The sequence below is a fragment of the Leptosomus discolor genome, chromosome 5 (genome assembly GCF_034619465.1).
Source record: "Leptosomus discolor isolate bLepDis1 chromosome 5, bLepDis1.hap2, whole genome shotgun sequence".
NCBI classification, from domain to species: Eukaryota; Metazoa; Chordata; class Aves; order Leptosomiformes; family Leptosomidae; genus Leptosomus; species Leptosomus discolor.
This window is the reverse complement of record NC_141395.1, coordinates 66,526,012-66,545,512: the sequence shown is the minus strand read 5'-3', so window position 1 is coordinate 66,545,512 and position 19,501 is coordinate 66,526,012. Positions and strand designations below refer to the sequence as shown.

Sequence of the window (19,501 nt, the reverse complement as noted above, 5' to 3'; positions counted from 1 at the left end):
AAAAGGTTGTAAATTATTAAAATGACATGGAAATCATGTCCAGTAGGGATTTTACTGGTTACTTGGAAGCATCTGTTGAATGCATATGGAAGTAATGATTTTAAGACACACCCTTAAATAGTGTATGTATTCCAGTTCTGTTGTACAGGGTATGGTCTTTGAAAAAAGATCAGTAGCCACAAATCAGCCCCCACTCCTTCCTGCCCATCTAGCTCTGCCCTATTTTACTAATTTTTGAAAGTCAAATAGATAAGGGTAACTGTTTTTCAATTTTTCTTCAGCTTCAAAATGGTAAGTTTGGCATGATCTGATTAAAAAATAGTCTGTTAATAAAATTTGCTACTGCTGCTTTTGGCTGTCTTCTTTAAATCTTTTTATAGAAAGCTGATAGAAGTTGATGCTGAAGAAAAAAACCTTCTACTTGCAAATACAGTATAGCTCGGTGAGCACTCTGACTCTCTGAACGATGGTACTTCACTAATACACAGAACATACGTATTGGCTGTGTGTTGAAGTGTAAGCGAAAGGCTCTGGTGTATTGAGCGGAAAATGTTGAAACTATGCCTGCCTTTACCGCTTCTATGTAATTTCCATATGTTGTGCTCTAAAGGAGTATATGCATCAGCTTTCATTCTTGAAATGATCATTAGGTATTGAATTCATTAAAAATCATAAACATAAATTGTATTGGCAACTTCAAAAATTGCCTAAAGTACTGACTGTTTTCAAAAGATTGAAGTTTGGTGGGATTTGTGAAATAGGAGAAATAATACACCGAGTGGTCCTGGGGAAATGCTCTGTCCCATTTGTAACTAGCAGAATTTCGGACATTAATCTTACTACAGCCCTATCACTGTAGTAAGTGTGCTAATAACACCTAATGCCCTGCTGATCGCACGATTGAGATCCTGGGGCTGCCTTACAGAAATGTTTCTACAGGGGAGTGATTCTGCAGTGCCTGTGGCCCTGATGGTTTCCATGGGAATGAGCATGAATCCATGTACTGTGAAACGTGTTATGAAACTTTGTATTGTGGAGAAACACATTATACCGGTGTGTGAACAGGGCAATGGAGAATTTAAATACACAAATGTAATGGTGCATTTTTACGTACATTCATTGGGGCAGTATTTAAAGTGTACTAATGACTTGTGAACAGCCATGGAGATGGTTAACTGGAACTGTTGTGCGGTCTAAAAAAAAACGCATGAAAATGTAGTGGGACAAAAATCAGGAAGAGATTGGTCTGTTTGGTAAAACACACCTTGATTAACATTCAATATTTTTCTATGTTTCTCTGTTTTAATAAACGTTTCTCCACTGTTTAACGACTTTTTCCTTTGGTGCACTGTAGTTTCTGTTTAACTTCTTCCCTTTGCAGAATAAGCAGCTCACTTGGACGTGAGTACATAAATGACTTAAACAGATGTTCCATAGTACCTACAAGACATTAGCTGATTAACGTAAGTTTCTGACAGAGTTGAGTAAAACCACAGCCTATGAAAAACCAGCAGACCACCAACCAAAACCCAGTAATCTCTCCTTCTAATGTTGTATTTGTACAGAAAGAGGCTTCATGCCTGTACTACTCAGTCCTGAATTCTACCTGCCTGTTTATATCAGTAGGAAAATCTTTTTAATTTTGTATTTGAGGTAGGATATTTACCAGTTTTATTTCCATGTATTAAGTAATAGTTGATTTCATGTTCTGCATCTGATTATATAAAGCCAGTGATTTTTGTAATTTGGAGTAGCTTTTTTTTTTTTTTAGTAGGCTTTATGTCTTTTTTAAATCCCTATAGTTTTTGAAGTGTCCCAGTAACAGAATGAAAAGCTGACCCATGTCTACAGCTGCTGGGTGGGCTTCCAGTAAATACAATGTATGTGTCAATCACTTGGCAGTGTCCGTAGCAAGCCTGGACTTGCACTGTGTGAACAGCCACCTCTGCTGGAAGGCTGGGACTGCTGGAGGGTGCAGGCAGGCTGTATTGCTGTAGGGGAAGGCCCTGTTCTTGTTAGACTGGGTTTCCCTCTTGCTTGAAGGAAAATTCTAGAGCTTTTGAATCGCAGCATTTTGGAAGTAGTTTTTCTTAAGCAGAGAAATAACAGAACAACTGAAAGAATGGATATTTATGCAGTATTTTATATGGGGCATCTCCTGGTGGTGGTTTAAGCTTTGCATTCGGTTTGCGTTGAAAGTATTGCTGAGATAGCATAATCTGTGTAACAAAGTTACAGAAAGTGAAAAAAGAACTGAATGTCCACTTTTTCTAGGCCAAGCTTCAGGGTAGGCAAGGTACAGCTTTTCCAGCCGTGCCCCAAGGAGTGCACCTAACCAGTTAATGTTCAGGAAGGAGTAATAAAATGCATCTTGGCCTGTCACTGAGTTTGAGTTGTGCTTTGTGTCAACTGCTCACTGAGAGAAAGTGGCAAGGTATATTCTGTCTAGCTTAATGCTGTGTATGGAGGTTGTCACCTTCTTTGTTCTGTAGGAAAAAAACCACCACCACAGGGAAGTGTTGAGTTAGATGGCTATAAGCACTTTATGAGGCAGGGTGTAATACGGAAACCCATCAAGATTCCTATGATTACAGGGTGATAGGGATCCTAAACCAAGTAGAAGTAACTGAAAATACTGATGTGAAATTAATGATCTGTTACGATTTGGGTAGTTTTCTTCGGCCTAACGTACATATTGTGGAACTGTGCTCCTTTTTGAAGGTTACTGGTGTTCTCTTTTGTACTTAAGTTATCCTGAATCTTGAGGTTTACAGACTAAGCAGGTGATATGGTACCAACAAATGTAGTAAGTTACCCAGGAAACAAAAAGCTTTGGATGCTTTTCATATGTTTCTTAATACTCATATGCTCCTGTACTATTTGAATACTTTCAACATTGCCCCCTGCACCCCCCCAAAAAAAGGAGAGCCCTGCAGTTCAAGATGGAATATTTTCCATTCATTTTGACATGGATTTCCAAAATACTAGGTAATGAGGACCTACATGAGACAAAACCAAAAGAATCCTATGTTTTATTATTTCTGTGTGAAAATACATGCAGTATCCCCTGCTTGAGGACCACCTCAAATCCATATGCATTGTTTGTAATAGCTGAATTCGGGCTTAGCTCCAGGAAACTTCCCCTCTCATGTAAAAAAGAGTGATATTTGCACCTGATTGAGATGATATGAAATGGCATGCATCATTCTGTTATGCCTCCTGTATAATTATTGTTTTTAAGCCCCAAATTTCTTTCAAGTTCAGAATAAGATTTTAACATCTGGTGTTTGTTAGTTGTTGAGTGACATAAAATGTAAGGTTACTATTCCAAGAACTGTATTTTCAAAGGCTTTGTAAATGTTGGTGTTAAGGCTCTAGCCAGTCAAGATAAGGGTAAAATATTGTGGGGCTTTTGAGGCCTTCTGTCCAAAGGATAACTATTATACTTGCTAGACAGAACAGTGAGAGCGAAGACTCATTATTTCTGAACTTGCTGTTCAGAAATAACATTTTTTTTTTTTAGTTACCTTAGTTTTCAGGTCTACTCAGTCTTGTCCTTTTGGCCTTACATCTTGTACAGTATGTTCAGATTAAGTGTCTTTCTGATTACTTGTCAGGGAATTAAAATACCTTTTTTTTTGGCCAGGAGTCATGGTTAGGATTGAAGATATCTGTCAGAACAATTACATTAAGATGTTGAGGGTCTTAATGGAAAACAATAATTTTTTACTTCTACTGAGATAAAATTGGTCTAACAGCTCTAAGAGCTTTTATTCTAAAGCATGAGGAAGAAAAGAATAAATGTTTAGACATTGATCGTGTTGTGAATGGTCAAAAAATCAGCACTGTTGAAGAAGAGAATCTAGAAAAATTCAAAAATCTCTGCAGATGATCTAGAGTATGCATTTAAGTGAATTCAGGGTTGGTTGTAAGTAGAAATTATCTTTCTCAAGATTAGTATAGTGTGGAAAATTCAGTTCGCCTCATGACATGACTTTATGTGGTGGCAGTCTTGCGTCATGAAGCTTCATATCCAGCACCTACAAGACTAGGGTGTCAACCTGTGGATTTTGTGCTTTGGACACTGTGTCTGTCAGACAGTGCTTTCTAGAACATGTTTCTGTGGACTGTGCTGATTAAATTGGAATTTTTCATGTGTGTCTGTAAACATCTGTCTCCTTAATCATCTGGAGGAGAGCGTTATATGTATTAGACATATGTTTTCTTATTCTTAACCATTGCAGTGGTATCTTTAATTTACTTTAGAGTTCTTTTTCTCCTGGCAAGAAAGTTGAGAGACTTTATTACTGTCTTATCAAGTGGTGCTATAGCCAGGAGACAGATCAGCTCAAGGCAAGTTTTTGCTCGGTCAGCTTCCAGAACTCGTGTTTTGTAAGTGTAGGGTAAGCATTTATCTGTAGTGTGTGTGTTTGTTTTTTTTAAAAAAAAGCAAGCAAACAAACAAAAAGCCCCCTCCAACCAAACCCTCACCAAACCATAAAAAAGATCCAAACACAAACAAAAACCCCCACCAAAACTCCACTCATCTGGAGGTATTAAAAAACATGAACATTGCCCATGTTTCACTATATCTTGCTCTAGTTTTATTTTTTTCCCAAGTCTTTGTTTAAAAACAAAGACGTTCCATGCTTACCTGGGGATTTTGGAACCGTTTAATTACGTTTCATTTTTGCATAGCTACCTCATTGAGTTTCAGCATAATGCAGCTTGTAGGTTTGCTTTTGGTGTAGCACGAGCTTGGGAAGCAGTCAGGGCCACTAAATTAGTATAAGAGTTGATAAGTAAAACTTGGTGTATCTTCATTTGGATATTATTAAACAGATTAACTAACTCTCTTTTTCCAGAGGTGCCATATATGCATTTTATATGTATCAGGTAGACATCTTGATTCTAGGCATCCTTGAGTTTAATGCAATTCAAACTCAATTACATGAGTTGTCGTTAGTAATTATAGTTGAGATCTATCCATTTCCAAAGCTACATTAGCAGTTCTCCCTTGAACTTTGTCTATGCTAGGAGTTTAAGTAAAATTGTTCATGCTGTAATGCTTAAATGTAAAAGTTAACGGTTTGAGTTTCAGGAATTCATATGGAGAAGGCTCCATGTGTGCTATGGATGTATTCAAAATGTATCAGACGCTATTAGCGGTAATACTTTCAAGACTCTTTTGCCAAGCTAAGTATTGATCACAGTTTCCCTAGCGTTAAATATTGAGAGGATGTGGGTGTTGTGGCGCCTTCCACTTTTCATGCCCATGTCAGTTACGGTTGGTTTGAAAACAGCTACAGAACACAGTGTTATTTACACTCTCTCCCCATCCTCTCCCCAGATGCTGGCAATTGGTGCTGGTGGCAGTGCTGACAAAGCTTTCTTGGGTGCGAAAAAGTGTTAAGCGTTCAAAAAGATTTAAACACTTGATCCAAGACTGTAAATGCACTTGTTACACCCTGTGTCCAGTGGGCTAACAGAAGCTCTCTCTTCCTTCGTATCGCATCTGTAAGACACAGCACAGGTACTGGAAACCTGGTTCCAATGTGGTGCCTCTCTGGAACACAATCGTAAACAAATCTTCAGTGCTTTGATTTGCTGCTTTCTCTCTTTAGAGAAATACAGCAAAGTTCATCGTGGCATATTCATGTCTCTACAGCGGAGCCTTCCCAGGACCCCCCAAAGGCTTGTGATACTTCAGCTGTCAGTTTGTGTTATAGGTGTTTCTGTAATGAGATACAAACTTTTGAAATTAACAACTGTGATGTCGGGATGTAGCCAAAGTTAAAATTTGGCGTTACATCCCTACAGCTGAAATATGTATCTTTGAAGTTTTTAATAGTTTCAGAATGGTTCTTTTTTTTGTAGTATGACTTCATTCTTAATGTTTGAGCAGTCCTTTGAAGATTTGAAGATTAGAAGCGCTGCTGAACGGCAAGCCTTTTTGGTTTTTTTTTTGGTGTGTGTGTTAATTGAGGATTAATGGCCATTAAAATCTGACAAGTGGCTACTCCAAGTGATTAAATTGCTTTGGTATTTTGAACATTAAATTTACAAGGCTGGGGGACTCTTGAGTTTTATTTAGGAGTTACTTGTGTATTCTCTTCTGAAGAGTCTTTGTGTACCTGAATATTTGTACATACTAATTGTATTTACTAGATCAAGCTGCATATGATTATTGACTTGTGTATTCAGAGGATCAGAATTTAGAAATCTGATTTTTTTTTTTTATTTTTTTTTTTAAAAACAGTAAGTCGAATTACTTGATGTATTTTCTACTTGACTACATAAGCTTTCCTGGTTGGCCAGCAGCATTACTTAAATAACAGTTGAAATGTGGTTTGGTTACTGCTAATTTCACGTTGCAATAGTATAGCAGTGAAGGGTGTAAGGAAATTTAAAAACAATTATAGTTTCTACACAGAGGCAGTATCTCTTATTAGGTGAATAGGTGTATGGGAATTGTAAATAGTGTTTGGCAGGTGAGTCAGCATTGAATGAAAGATGGGTTATACTGGTGTTCGCTCAGATTTTTTTGGGATGTTTCGGAAAAATTGATTGTATTCCTCAGTGTGTCATGTTACTTGCATTATTTATATTCACACTTCTTACATTTATTTTCGGACCAATAAAAGTATTTTGAGTCTGTTCTGATGCTTTGTAAACATAACATCATTTTTGGGAAACATCTAGATACAAGGTAGTGTTCATTTTTTTGGGGGTGTGTGTGGTTCACTCAATACGAAATAATTGGTTTGTGCAGTCAAATCAGGAAGTGTCATGGCATTGTCATTTGTATACTGATCATCTCTTCCTGCTGTACCTAGACTAGCAAACAAATGGAAACAACATTTTTAATGTTTGAAACTGGTCTTGTTTTCACTGGAGAAATAGTTCTACTTGAAGGTCTGGTTTTAGTACGGAAAGACAAGTTCCAGTGCACGTTTCCCTCTTGGTCATATGGTAGTATTTTGATAGCAGGTTTTTCAATTCAAGTTTAAGAGCTTGCTATACTGAAGACTTGTCTTATGTGCTAAATAAAACTCTCCAGAACAAAAGAGGAGAAAAAAAAAAAAAAAAGGAAAACAAGAATCATGTGTCACTGGATGCATTTCTCAGACTTGTTCATTTATCTTCTTATAAATGATTTCGGTAGCTAATGTGTTTTCCAGCGCAGTCGTAAACCTGAACTTCTGCAGCTTGCTTAACGGGTGTGAAATTTAGAGTAGTGAGTTCATGACCTTCTGTGCTACCTTTCTCAGACTCAGAAAACAAGCTTGCAGGTAGGCCTAAACTGGGGTCTGTATCTCCCTCGATAATATCTGCTGCAGTCTTCAGGCTGGAGGTTGAAAACTGCAGAATTGTGTAATAACTTCATTGTGCGTTGGGGTATTTGGTTAGCATTTAAGTATTTTCAACTCCTAGTTTTGTCTCCCTGAAAAATCATTGATACTCTGTGACAGCCCATGCTCATTTCGTTTGTGGTTGCTTTCTGTGAACAATTATCATCAGAAATGCTGCAATAAAATTGGCATCGTATCACAAATGCTCTTGGAATGGAATCAAACAGGCAAACAGGATTCACAGTATCAGGAACAGTCAGTGTGCGTAGAAAACTCAAGAGTAAACGAGGAGGAAAATTACTGGAAAAGGTGAAGCTTACGAGATCATAAAGATGTTGAGAATAGTTATATGGCAGGCAGAGAGCATGCTGTGCTGTAGTCTATCTGGTTAGTTATGAATTCCTTGAGTGTGGAGGACACAGCTTATGGCAAATATATGCTAAACTTTAACTTTACACTACATGCAAGTTGAAAATTATTTATGTGCTGGCTCTGTGGTAGGAGACATCCATCTTCTGCATCCAGGTGATCTTGAACTGGTGTTTGCCATACTGCTTTCAGCACTGTTAAATTCTACTTCGCTGCCCGCTGATCTTAATTTCCTTACTGTTTTCCCATGAAACAAGATTTATATAACCAAAGTATCTCTTTGTCTCTCTGCTCTGTAGCCCTGTTTTAACAAATTGAGTAAAAAGTTTTGGCTTCAAAGGATTTGAGGGACAGATTTGAATGTGTATTGGGGTGGTGGCGTTATCTACCCGTGATTGAGATGCTTCAGTGCAAGTGTATCTAGATGCAAGAGAAAGCACAAGCAAGTGATTGTTGTGAATAAACAAGGGATCAGTGGGTGTTAGTCCTGTTTGATGTTAACATCCAGCTTAGTTGGAAAAAAGGTATTTCTTTTCCATTCCTTGCAGCTCCCTAATCCCCTGCTAGGCTGTATATGAAGCTTTTGTTTTCCTGTTTTACCCCAAGAAGGCAATGTATTTCTAAATAGTTTTTCTAGGCACCTTTTTATTTCATTTAACCTATATTGTGGTGCTTTAATTCATTAATGGTGTTTTTAAAATTGTGACATAAAGTTCTGCTAAACAGCTAAGGAGAAAGCCAGGGACAAATACATGTTCCTGATATGTAAATATGAGCTTAACTTTTTTTTTTCCTCCCCCGTAGAATGTTCATTGAATACCAGTATTTATACAAAATCAGTTCTTGGGGTGATTGAGCTGAAATCCATTAGACTAATCCGTTTGCCAACAGACATTAAAGTAGTATTGCTTTAATGACAACATAGTCATAAGACAATTTCTGGTGCATTTTAGCTGGATGGGTTAGGATGTAGTGAAATAAAACCCACTTTTGCTGGACAAAGCGTAAGTTCTTTCAAGTCTGTGCTTAATGTCTTATTCTTGTTCTTGCTGTTAAGCATAAACAGTTACTTAAATGTAAAGCATTTCTAGCAAATGATTGACTATTTTTAGTGTTTTTGTTCATAGTGTTCCAATTTACAGTATCATCTCATTAGAATTACCCATTGTAGAGTTCAGATTTAGGGAAGTGAGAATTGTATTAAAAATAGGAGTAATTGGTGCTCTCTTTTTTTTCTTTCTTTTATCATTCATTGTTCTTAAATATCCTATGACACACAGTTTACAAAATATAAATTAAACTATCACCTGAAGTAAAACTGCAATGAGATGTAATTTTGAAGGTTAATGCAACTGAAATTTGATGCACTTTGTACCTTTTAAAATTCCCTTCCAGTTTCTGCATAGTTACTTTCAAGGTGTTTTGTTAGTTTCTTGTGCAGTTTTTCCCTCAGGAGGGAGCTTATTGCCCCTGCAAGATAGCTTTTAACAATTACAACAACAAGGTAAAGTAAAAAAAGATCAATATTTCATTTTAGAAGGGTGTTTCAGAAAATTGGTTTAGAACTGCGTTTTGACTTTAATGGTCTTTTTTATCCTCCTGTAATATTAGGATAGCTGCCTGTTCTTCAACCTGTATTAAAATTGCTGGTGTTTAAGCCAGTAGCTCACCTGGTTTGCAACTCGAATTTATGCAACACTTCAGCAAATTTAAAATTCCAAATATGTAGTTTGAGGTCAAAAAAAATCCCATTGCATATTATGGTTTTCTTATTTTGTTTTCTAGGTTGTGTTAAAGATCATTAAACATTACCAAGAAGAAGGACAGGGGAATGAAGTGGTCCAAGGAGTGCTCCTGGGTCTTGTGGTAGATGACAGACTTGAAATCACAAATTGCTTCCCTTTCCCTCAGCATACAGAAGATGATGCAGACTTTGATGAAGGTAATGGTTACTGTTTTGCAGAACTTTAGGTAAAAAAGAAAATGCATATGTGAAAAAAAGTTGTTTTTTTTTGTTTTGTTTCACAGTGACCAGAAGCTTGTACGTGATTAGAGATTGTTTTTATTTGACTTGACGTATCCATGGGTTACTCGCAATGCCGTATTGAGTATCCAACTGGAACCTTGTCTGCATAAGTAAAGTTATAGGAGTAAATACTGTATTACACGGACATACTTGGTTTAGAGTAAGGCTGTCCACACAGGAGGTTACATTAGTTTCCAGTCTACATTAATTTCCAGTCTATAATCCATATAGGCTTTCAAACTTTTAATGAATATGGCTGTGTGTATACGTGTATGTATGCATACATATAACTGTGTATGTAGTCAGGTGTAGAGATTGCCTCTCTGTGGGTTTATTTGTATGTGTTAAATACTCATCGAAAGCTTGGAGAGCAGAGCTCCAAAAGGCTCTGGTTAACTTGAAATCTGGGTGATCTTTTTGCTTCTCCAAGTGAGCTTCAGTGGCTTCTGCCTGTCTCAGTGTTTCCTTGCTGGTCCTGGTGATATCTTGTTACTGCCTTTGTACATCAGTCTAGTTGGCTTGACACAGAGTGATACAAGATATATAAAGTAAACTAGAAAGGCTAAAGATTTTAATCTTGGTTATATAGAGATGTGTATATTTAATGCTACAAGTAGAAATACTTCTTTGTTAGGGCTAAAAGGGAGATGGTTTAACTTCAAGAGTAACCAAGGAGGGCATACAGTCAAAGTAGTTGTGGTTGGAAGCTTGATTCTATCTAATTTCGATAATTCAGTTTGAGCAAGATTACTTAATCTTTTAAGTATAAACTGCTTTTTCTTGCTTATAATGAGATTAGATATTATTAAATTAATATTTTATCTTATTACAAAAGAATCTCAGACCCTGCCTTTAAAACAGCAATCATTTTAAGAATTCTTTTCAACTTGATAGAATTTCTAAGCTGTTTGTTGCTTCTGTTGTGGGATTATACAATTTGCTATATTAAAAAAAAGCAAAACACCAGGGAATCTTAATTGTCCTACATTAATATGGTGCTTGAGTCAGAACTATATTTTATTAAAGCCTAAAAGATGTTTTAAAGATTACTTCTCTTCTGGAGCTCTTCAAAGGATTGGAGTAATCTGAATTTTTAATTGGAGCCCATGCTTCAGTTTTTCCTGTAGAAAATGGCTGAATTATTTCCGTGTAGCAGGTAGGCAAGCACGGAGTGAAATGAATTTCTTAGTTTCAGAGATGGATTCGTCACGCCATATGACGACTACCATGCTGAAGCTGTAAGCCTGTGGTCTGGTATGCAAGGTTCAACTATTCCTGCTTGGGAGAAACTTTGTTCCAAGAAAGTGACTTGTTACCAGTCTTTCCCTTTTTAGCAAGTAGGCAATAATCCTGGCATTAAGTAAGGTGCAAAAGGCAATGTTTATGGAGCTTCCTTCACCTGGATGCATTAGCTTCTCAATGTTCTGTGCCCATCCTGCTGGCACAGAAGGAGCAGCAAACTCTAGCCAGAGTGGAAAGTGAACCTACCACAGTGACGCTGATGCATACCTCTAGCAGTGATCGGAAATCTGCAGCCAGGTCAGGGGAGCTTGCTTGTGCTGAGCACTGTAAGCCAACCTCAAAAGCCATTTTGTGTTGGTTTTCATCTTCCCTAGCCTCTACCGTATGGGTCACAGAGAGGTTCTCTCTGTATTCTTCTCAGTGAAATACAGTTAAATAGACTGAACCATTCAGGAAATGCACAGTGCTCCTGTTCATTCTGCGTTCTGTTCAGCCCTTTGACCTATGTGGTAGAGGCTAGGGAAGATGAAAACCCAAACAAAATGGCTCTTGAGGTTGCCAGCTTAAGCATTAGGTACGTTTTTAGGCTCGATGTAGAATTGTCTTCTGTCTTGCCAATGTGAAAAACAATAACGACTTATAAATACTCTTTGTTTGTTTTCCCTGGAGCTGTGCTTCCCTATGCAAGCATCATGCCAGATTTTCAAAAGATGCTTTTTTTTTTTTTCTTCTAGATACAGATATTCCAGGAGAGAAAACTCTTGTTATATGCCATAACCTTAGAGTTCAGGATGCTAAGAACCAAACCAAACAAGGCATGTCCTTGCCCGCAAGACCCCTATGTTACATCAGTATCATAGCTGGCTTTATCTGTTTGAACAAATTCAGGCCCAGAGATATGGAAGGAAAGTATAAGGGTCTTGGCACTTCAGCACCAGATTGGTACTTAACATTCTTTTCTTTGGTCAGAATAACATATTCTCTTTTCTTATTCTTTAGAGTATTTTATTCCCCCCCCCCCCCTTTGGAATAGGAACAATCCTGTTGAGATTCCAAGTTTCTGGGCCTGCAGAAAGCCCTTCTTAGTGGACTTTGGTCATACTTGATCTTAAGTTAATGCAGGGACTGTTGCACTGGCTGAAGGGCCACACTACCCCAGCTGCCCTTCTCCTGAGGGGAGGAAATGGGGGGCAACCGTGTGTGGTTATCTGTTGGCACTCCCCTAATCTGCTATGCTGAGAATTGAATGAATACACCCAAAAAATAATTTCCTCTGTATCATTTTGCAGGAGGTCTAGGAACAGGTCACCTGAAAAACACTCATTTGCCTTGTGGTCTCAAGGTGTCTGGTTAAGAGAATTGAGCTTATGTGCAGGAGGGTGATATTTGAGCAAACAAACTGTTGGATAATTGGCAAGACACATTTAAGCTAATGTTTTCCTTTTTTAAACTGAGCAAATGTAATATAAAACACATTTTTGAGGGTGCTAAGAAAATATCCTTAATTTGAACTTGAAATAGGTATGCATGACATTTAAGAATCAGTTTGATAAAGATATATTTCTAACTTGTTAGCAACAACCATTTATTCAGATATGCTTAGATGTGCTTTTTTCATGGTGCCATTTTGTCTCTTGCTGCTGATGCCTGAGATGACTATTCCCTGCAACAGAATTCCTTCAAAAATGAAATTTCTGATTTAAAAGACCCATACCCAAGCTTGTTCTTTTAGTGCAAGAATATTTTTAGAGAAGCTTGAATTGGACTATTTCTAGAAACTACAGAAAACATGAGAATTTTTTTTTTTCTTCAAGTAATTCTTATTGCAAACCTGGGAGGATTGTCTGCCATTTATGAATCCACAGGTGTTTTTCATCTTAGAAAGTTTCTCCTGCAGTGTCATCTTCCTATGATTCTTTTTAGAAAGTGTAATTTTTTTGGTAAGGTTTTCCTGTCAGGGAAGTCTTAAACACTTAGGTTGGCCTGCTGCAGCACAAGATTTTTGGAGGGGGTGGGAGGGTTCAACCCAGCTCTCTGTTAGAAATCTGTAGGTGAAGTTTAGTTGATGATGTGTGAGCTAATGGAGGAGAATTGCAGAACAGGGCTGTGTTGTTGAGTCTTCATCAGAAGATGCTTCAACACGAATGTTTGCTATCTTGAGGCTGCGCTCTGGACTTTTGGTCAGGCATTTACTTTTCAGATAACTGTGTTTCCTTGTTACTAATGACCTTAAGTCCTCATAAGTATTGAGTTTATTTCTCAAAGCACAGATCTTTAATTTTAACAAGATACTTTCAGTTACCTACACATACAACCCCTATTCCTGTGCCCCCCTTATCCTCCACGCAATGGATTCAACTCTTGTGTAGGGAAAATCAGATTTCTGCTGCAAGGATTTTTGGCTTAGTCACTTCTGTGGAACCAGCTTCTTTCGTAAGGGTAGTTTTCTGAGAATGACTTTTGCTTTAGGTACTTCCAAGCTTTTGCCTGAGCGTAGTTTTGCTTTCTTTCAGTTAAGGTTTACAAAAAAGGTGTAATGCATGAGGTATGTTTTTCTTCCTAAAAATAAATGTATTATTCTTGACTATAAATCGTGTCTCTAAGCGACATGTTCAGTCCTTTGCGCCTCATTGTCTTTATCTTCAGTGGTGTTCATTGAGTAGCTCTTCTCCCTGTTTAAAAGAAATTTATATTCCTTTCTTGGAAAGCAACAGTTAAAAATGTAGTATACATCGTGTAATTTGTTACAGATCTTGTGAGACATTATTTTGATAAGGTGTTTAAAAACAGATTTTATTTCAGCCTGATATATTTTAGTACCTTACAAAGCTGAGGTAATAAATTAAGTGCTGAGGTAATTATGGTAATAGAAGCTTTGAGACAGTTACATGATTATACATCAAAATAAGTCCTAGCTGGTTGTAACTTTTTCTTCTTTTCTAACTATGCAGAGTTTTCATTAGATTCCCTTTTTAAATGCTACAGATGGAAAGGTGATATCACCTTCTCCCCTTCCCCTGACGTGATTTTTACTTTGTTACCTGAGAAGGTTAATTTTGTTTTTCAGTTTTTGGTTTAGAAGTATCTAGATAATTGAAGATTTTAATCCCTGTATTTTTTTGTGCTGTAGCATGTATTTAGTTGTATCATCAGTAAGTAACATCATCGGTTAGTAACGACTGGAAATAACATAGTGCAACATTTCCATGAGAAGGCTCACCATTTTCTTTGTGGCTGCTACTCAAATGAGTTCATTCTCAAATGAATGCGGTTGTATATGGAGAAACACACCGTAGCTCCTATACTGTACTTTTTCAGGGTTTTAATCAGCCCGGGGTAGGAGCAGTTCATTCTGCTGAGCCTCATCTCCAGTGTTGCCAGTACAGTGACCCGCGGATGTGTGGCCCTTGCAGAAGCAGAGGGCTTCAGCTAGCCACAAGGACCATCCTTGGAAACGTTAAGATAAAGCAGTGAACCGAGTGTGTGCCTTTGGACTGTTGCCTGCTGCACTGGGAGTGCAGTGAGTGTCAGCTGTGCGGAGTTCCGCTGGAGGACTTGTTCTTGAGGTTGCATCTCTTGAAGTGAAGCCTGTGGTTTGACATTGTAGGGGCTTCCACACCAAAGTCAAGTGAGTTCTTGTGCTTTCCGGCATACTGTGTCTGAGAGCGTAGGTGCGGTGGTGTTTAGTGGACTGTTTTGGCTCTTTAAAATGTGTCTTGAAAAAGGCAACTGTCTTGTAGAGTTGTGGTTTTTTCTTTTATTAAGTTAATAGTGTAGCTCCACAAACAGCCTTGTGAGTACAACTGGAGAGGTAGTATGAACCCCTAAGGTGCTTGAAACCCCTGTGTGGCCAAACCAGAATCTCCCAGACTGTATGTATATACCTTGAGGGACCAAATGGACTCTATGAAGGTTGCTTGCTTTTGCAAATATTACTGTAGAAGTCCTGATGTCATTAAATCATAGCCCCCTAGCTGTGTTGATTCATCTCCTTTCTGTAAAGGCTAAATTTTGTCAGTTTTTCTTCTGAAAGCAACTTCCAGTTATTCCCATTTAAAATCTGCTAGTATTATAACTCAAAGGTTTATCATTGTAGACATATCCTTTATTTCTTTTGTATTGTTGCAGGACAGAACGTGAGCGTGCTGTAACTGTGTTCTGAATAGGCAGACACAATTTTAGGTGACAAATTTTTTTCTGTTTTTTATTTGTTTGTTTTGTTAGGTTTATTCCCTTCAGGTGTAACAGTTGGCAAAAGTAGAGAAGGCCATGTGTATTGTCTTTTATTGTAAGAAAATGAATGTTTATGAAATGTAGAAATACAGTTATATGAAATTCAGGTTTTATTTCACTGAAAACAGGAACAGATGACCCAAAAGGTCCTAAATCACAGCCTTGGTTCTAGCTCCCGTTGTCCATTTATCTGAATTCCTCAACTGTGTTTTTCATAAGTTCCTGTAATAATTTAGGAAGAAAGCTATACTATGTAAATGTTGACTTTTCAATTATGAAGTGCTGGCAAAAGCCCATCAGGTTTGTGCATACATTTATGAAGTTTCACTTTGTCCTCTATGTAAAAAAGGATATTGAATTTTAAGTTGTTGGGTTTTTTTCTTTATCATTTGAGTGTAAAGAAGTCATGAAATAGCCCGTAGACTTGGTAAGGATTAATTTATAAAAGGAATTCAGATGATTATGACAGAGGGTGGATGGTCAGTTGTTGAACACACAAAACACTCTCATCTAGTCTTCCATATTTTTGGCATTTTTTTTGTGGTTTGCCAGAACTGGTGTTGGGACATACTGTCTGACAGAGGTTGGTTATTAGGTGTGCTTAATAAGATGTATCACGTAATCAAGGTTCTTTAATAAACCTGCTAATCACACCTGAATTATTTTGTGTTTTACCTGTCGCTAGTGTGAGTTCTTGATTTGTTTCCTAAAAGGAAACAAATATTGACACAGTTCCCCTGATTGTAACGGTTCGGTGGAGCAGCAGGCGTGCAGCCTGTTAAATGGCTTTGCCTGCGTTTTCATCCTGTGCGGACCTGCCGCGGGTTTTGTCTCTGTTGGGCGAAGGAGAAATTCAGACAAAGGGCCCCTCTTCAGGGCACGGCGCCCCGTCTGCGCGGGCGTGCCTGTATCGGGTGTGCCGGGGGTGACCTAAAGAGTGCTGTCGGTGACCCGCGGTGGCACAGAGGGCGGGGAGCCGCCCCTGCGGGTGCCCTCACCTCCGCTGGGGAGCCCTTGGAAGGCCGGCGGGGCGGGCGCGGCGGTCCCGTGTCGTCGTGTCCCCCCCCCCCCCCGGCCGGGGGCGCTCGCAGGCAGCGCTGCGGGCCGCGGCCGGCCCGGGGCTCGGGCGGGGCAGCGCCCGCGCCGCCGGCTGACGCGGGCCTGACGCTCTTGGGCAGCAGCGTGTTGCGCCAGCGCGTGGCGGAGCGCACCAGGTCCTCGCGGCTCGAGTGACGCGGTGGTTGTTGGCGGCTGACATCACCGCGGCCGTGCCGCGCGGTCGGGGGCGCAGGGGGCTGGGGGACGTGCGTGGGGGCTGCTGTGGGGGCCTGCGTGTCCCCGGCGCGGGGCGGGAGCGGGCTCGTTCCGCGGGTCCTCCTCGCCGCCTCCCGGTTCCGCCACGGCAGCTGGGGACGAGGAGGTCGCGCTGGCGGCTGAACTTCTTCCCTGCGTTGAGTGCGTTTTGTACCGCCGGACACTGCAGGCTTAAAATAAATGCGTCTAAACGGTTCCTTTTCTGGTAGCGCTGCACGAAATGCCTGCGATGGTTTGTTTATCCCAGTTCTGGATTTTCAAGTCGGGTTTTTACTGTGGAGGCAATGGTAGATAAATCCTTTTGTTCAATGTCTAATTTTGAGTCAAAAAAGAGAAATCATTTTGCTCTCTAAAGCACCAGGCATATTAAAGTTTTGTTTAAATCCAGTTCCATTGAAATTTTGCTGCCAAAGAAGTTAGTGTAATTTGCTTTTAAATGCAGAAATGTTGTACTACTTCTTATAATTGTTTTTATTAAAAAAACCATATTTCATGGCATTTTTCCTTGAGTAATTTTAAACATAAAAACCTTATGGCTGCCCCTAGATTCTGATAAATCCAGTCACAGTTTGTTTTTTTGATAATCTATGATTGCAATGGATATTATTGTCATATCTAATAAATTTTCATGCTGAACTTTACTGAAAGAATACTGCTTAAGAATAATAATTTAGTAATCCTAAAAATGAAGTTAGAGAATCATCTATTTTAAGTGATAGGTAGTTTGCTACATGTAACTGTCTTCTAGCAGCAATAGAATGAGCTGGAAGATTGTGTCCAGCTCAGGTCTGCATTTAACCATTTCGCTGTATGCAAGTTTGAACTTGAAGCCAGGAGATTTTTACTTCATAGTTTGTGTTCTGTCTTGTCTGTATTCTTTACTTATAATCATAATATATGATCATTTGCTCTATGGATATTTCATAATGATTTTGTAACACTTGCAGAAACTCATTAATTTTTATGTAATCAGCAATATGAAAGCCCAGGTTTTTTACCTGCCTTTTAGGTAAATTATTACAAATGAGCTATTCTGAATTTGATTTTTCTTGCTAATCTAATCAGGCCAACTTTGACTAATGACATAAAAGCGCACAGAAGAGGATAACCAATTAAATAGTAAAAGTATATTCAGATGTTTAATATCTGTTGATTTCAGGCATCAGTCTGAATTTTGTGCCTATATCATAGTTTGTGATAGTACTTGAAAACAGTAAGCCTTATTCTTACTATTTATTAGGGGAGAGAAAATGTACAGGTCATTTACCCTGAGTACTCAAAAGGTTTTGAAATAATTTTTGGTAAGTTACAAAGAATATGAAGGTTATTTGATTTTTACAAATTCATTTAATGTATTGTCTTTCAGTTTTGGGAATATGCAAGAATTTTGAAATCTAAAAATACTTTATATTGCCCCACACTTTAAATTGCACAGATGCAAATGACCTTATATTTGTATTTTATCATTAACTCATGGAAATACTATGGTAAACAGTATCTAATGTGCTAGTTCCTATTAAAAGCAGAGATTCCCAAGTAATTCTTTTTAGCTGTTCTACTGTGGATTAGGTTATGGAACGGTATTGCTGTGAACATATGGCAAAGGTGGAACTTTCTGGCTGCTCCCCCTGCTCCCTGCCCCAGATGTACTGTATATTTTATTAAGCATTTGAATTTTGCTGGACCGCAGTTCAGGAAAAAGTCTGGATATAACCATTTGTATTTTAAGGAAACAGAGTTTTTTCAGCCAATTGCTAGAACATATAATAGACATCCTGGTAGATCCTATATTCATCTTACCCAGCTGAGGTAGATGCTGCCTTGGGTGCCTACACATTAGGAAGGTGGTAGCATTAGGCTACCTCTGTGTTTGGAGGAAGTAAAGCTTCATCCAGAAGGAAGCCCAGACTATGTAAAGATGATGTTGTCAATTCTGCTAAAAACTCTACTTCTTCATCCTTGATTGTGATTCTTCAGTCTTGGACAATGTGCTACAGGAGTGAATGTTGCCATTGGGCTGCCTGGATCACTCTCTGGCTGCTTTTTGCATGTCTTGTTTTGGTCTGTAGCATGTCCTTTCTTAAGAGACCGATCGCTTGTGGTCCCTGTGTTCTCCCCTAGCTTTGGCTAGATATTTTGACTGTATGCTCATTTGTTCTTTTGGTTGCACTTCTCCCAGTGTGACTGGACCAAGAGGAAGAGTGTGTTCTTTTAACACCACCTTATTACCTCTTTCCATTCCCCCTCCTTTCCTTTTTTGCTAATGCAAGTATTTAGCCATTTCCTTCCCTGAAGAATGCTGCAATAAACTTGAGGGAGCTGAAGAAAAGCACTGCAAAATGAACAAATCCCACGTGCTGATATTTTTTTCTGAGAGGCAAAATTAAGGAAATGCCTGTAGTTCTATTGAACAACAATTCAAATCCATCAGCTGGGTGAAAAATAATAGAAACTGATGGACATAAGTAGCAGTGGTAAATTAAGAAAAATCTTTTTTGTTCTTGTTTCTCACTCTATAATGTTTTATGGATTTCTGAACTGCATAATCTGGAAAAATTATGGAGCATTATTCTCTTCTGGAAGAAAATGACACATACTTGAGGGATAGAACACATTATACCCGTTGCACCTTTTTTGTTTATAGCATTTATATTTATTTTATTAATGGAAAGACAGAGACACATTGCTGGCCCAAGGTTCAGTAGTGAATATTGAATACTTGAGGAACAGACTTGAAATCCATTTTCCTAACAGCATACCTACTGCAGCAGTGGAGTTGAAGGGATAAGAAGTTGATTCACAAAGATTACTAAAAAGATTTTTCTAGAGAAATGCTCACCTTTGATAGAAAAGAAAAAAATCTGTAGAGTTTAAGTTTAGAACTACATTTTAGCATTATTTATTTATGACTAATGTAGGCTGTTAAACCCAGTGGTGCAGTCAGAAATATATGGAGAAACTGAGA

General features: G+C 38.5%; 1 protein-coding gene across 1 annotated transcript in view; it reads left to right on the top strand.

Moving 5' to 3' along the window:
• Positions 1-19,501, top strand: part of EIF3H (eukaryotic translation initiation factor 3 subunit H) — an 86,672-nt gene that overhangs the window by 10,434 nt on the left and 56,737 nt on the right. Inside the window, exon 2 of the mRNA XM_086465528.1 lies at positions 9,507-9,663. Coding sequence (XP_086321654.1) covers positions 9,507-9,663 — 157 coding nt within the window. The remainder of the gene's footprint in view (positions 1-9,506; positions 9,664-19,501) is intronic.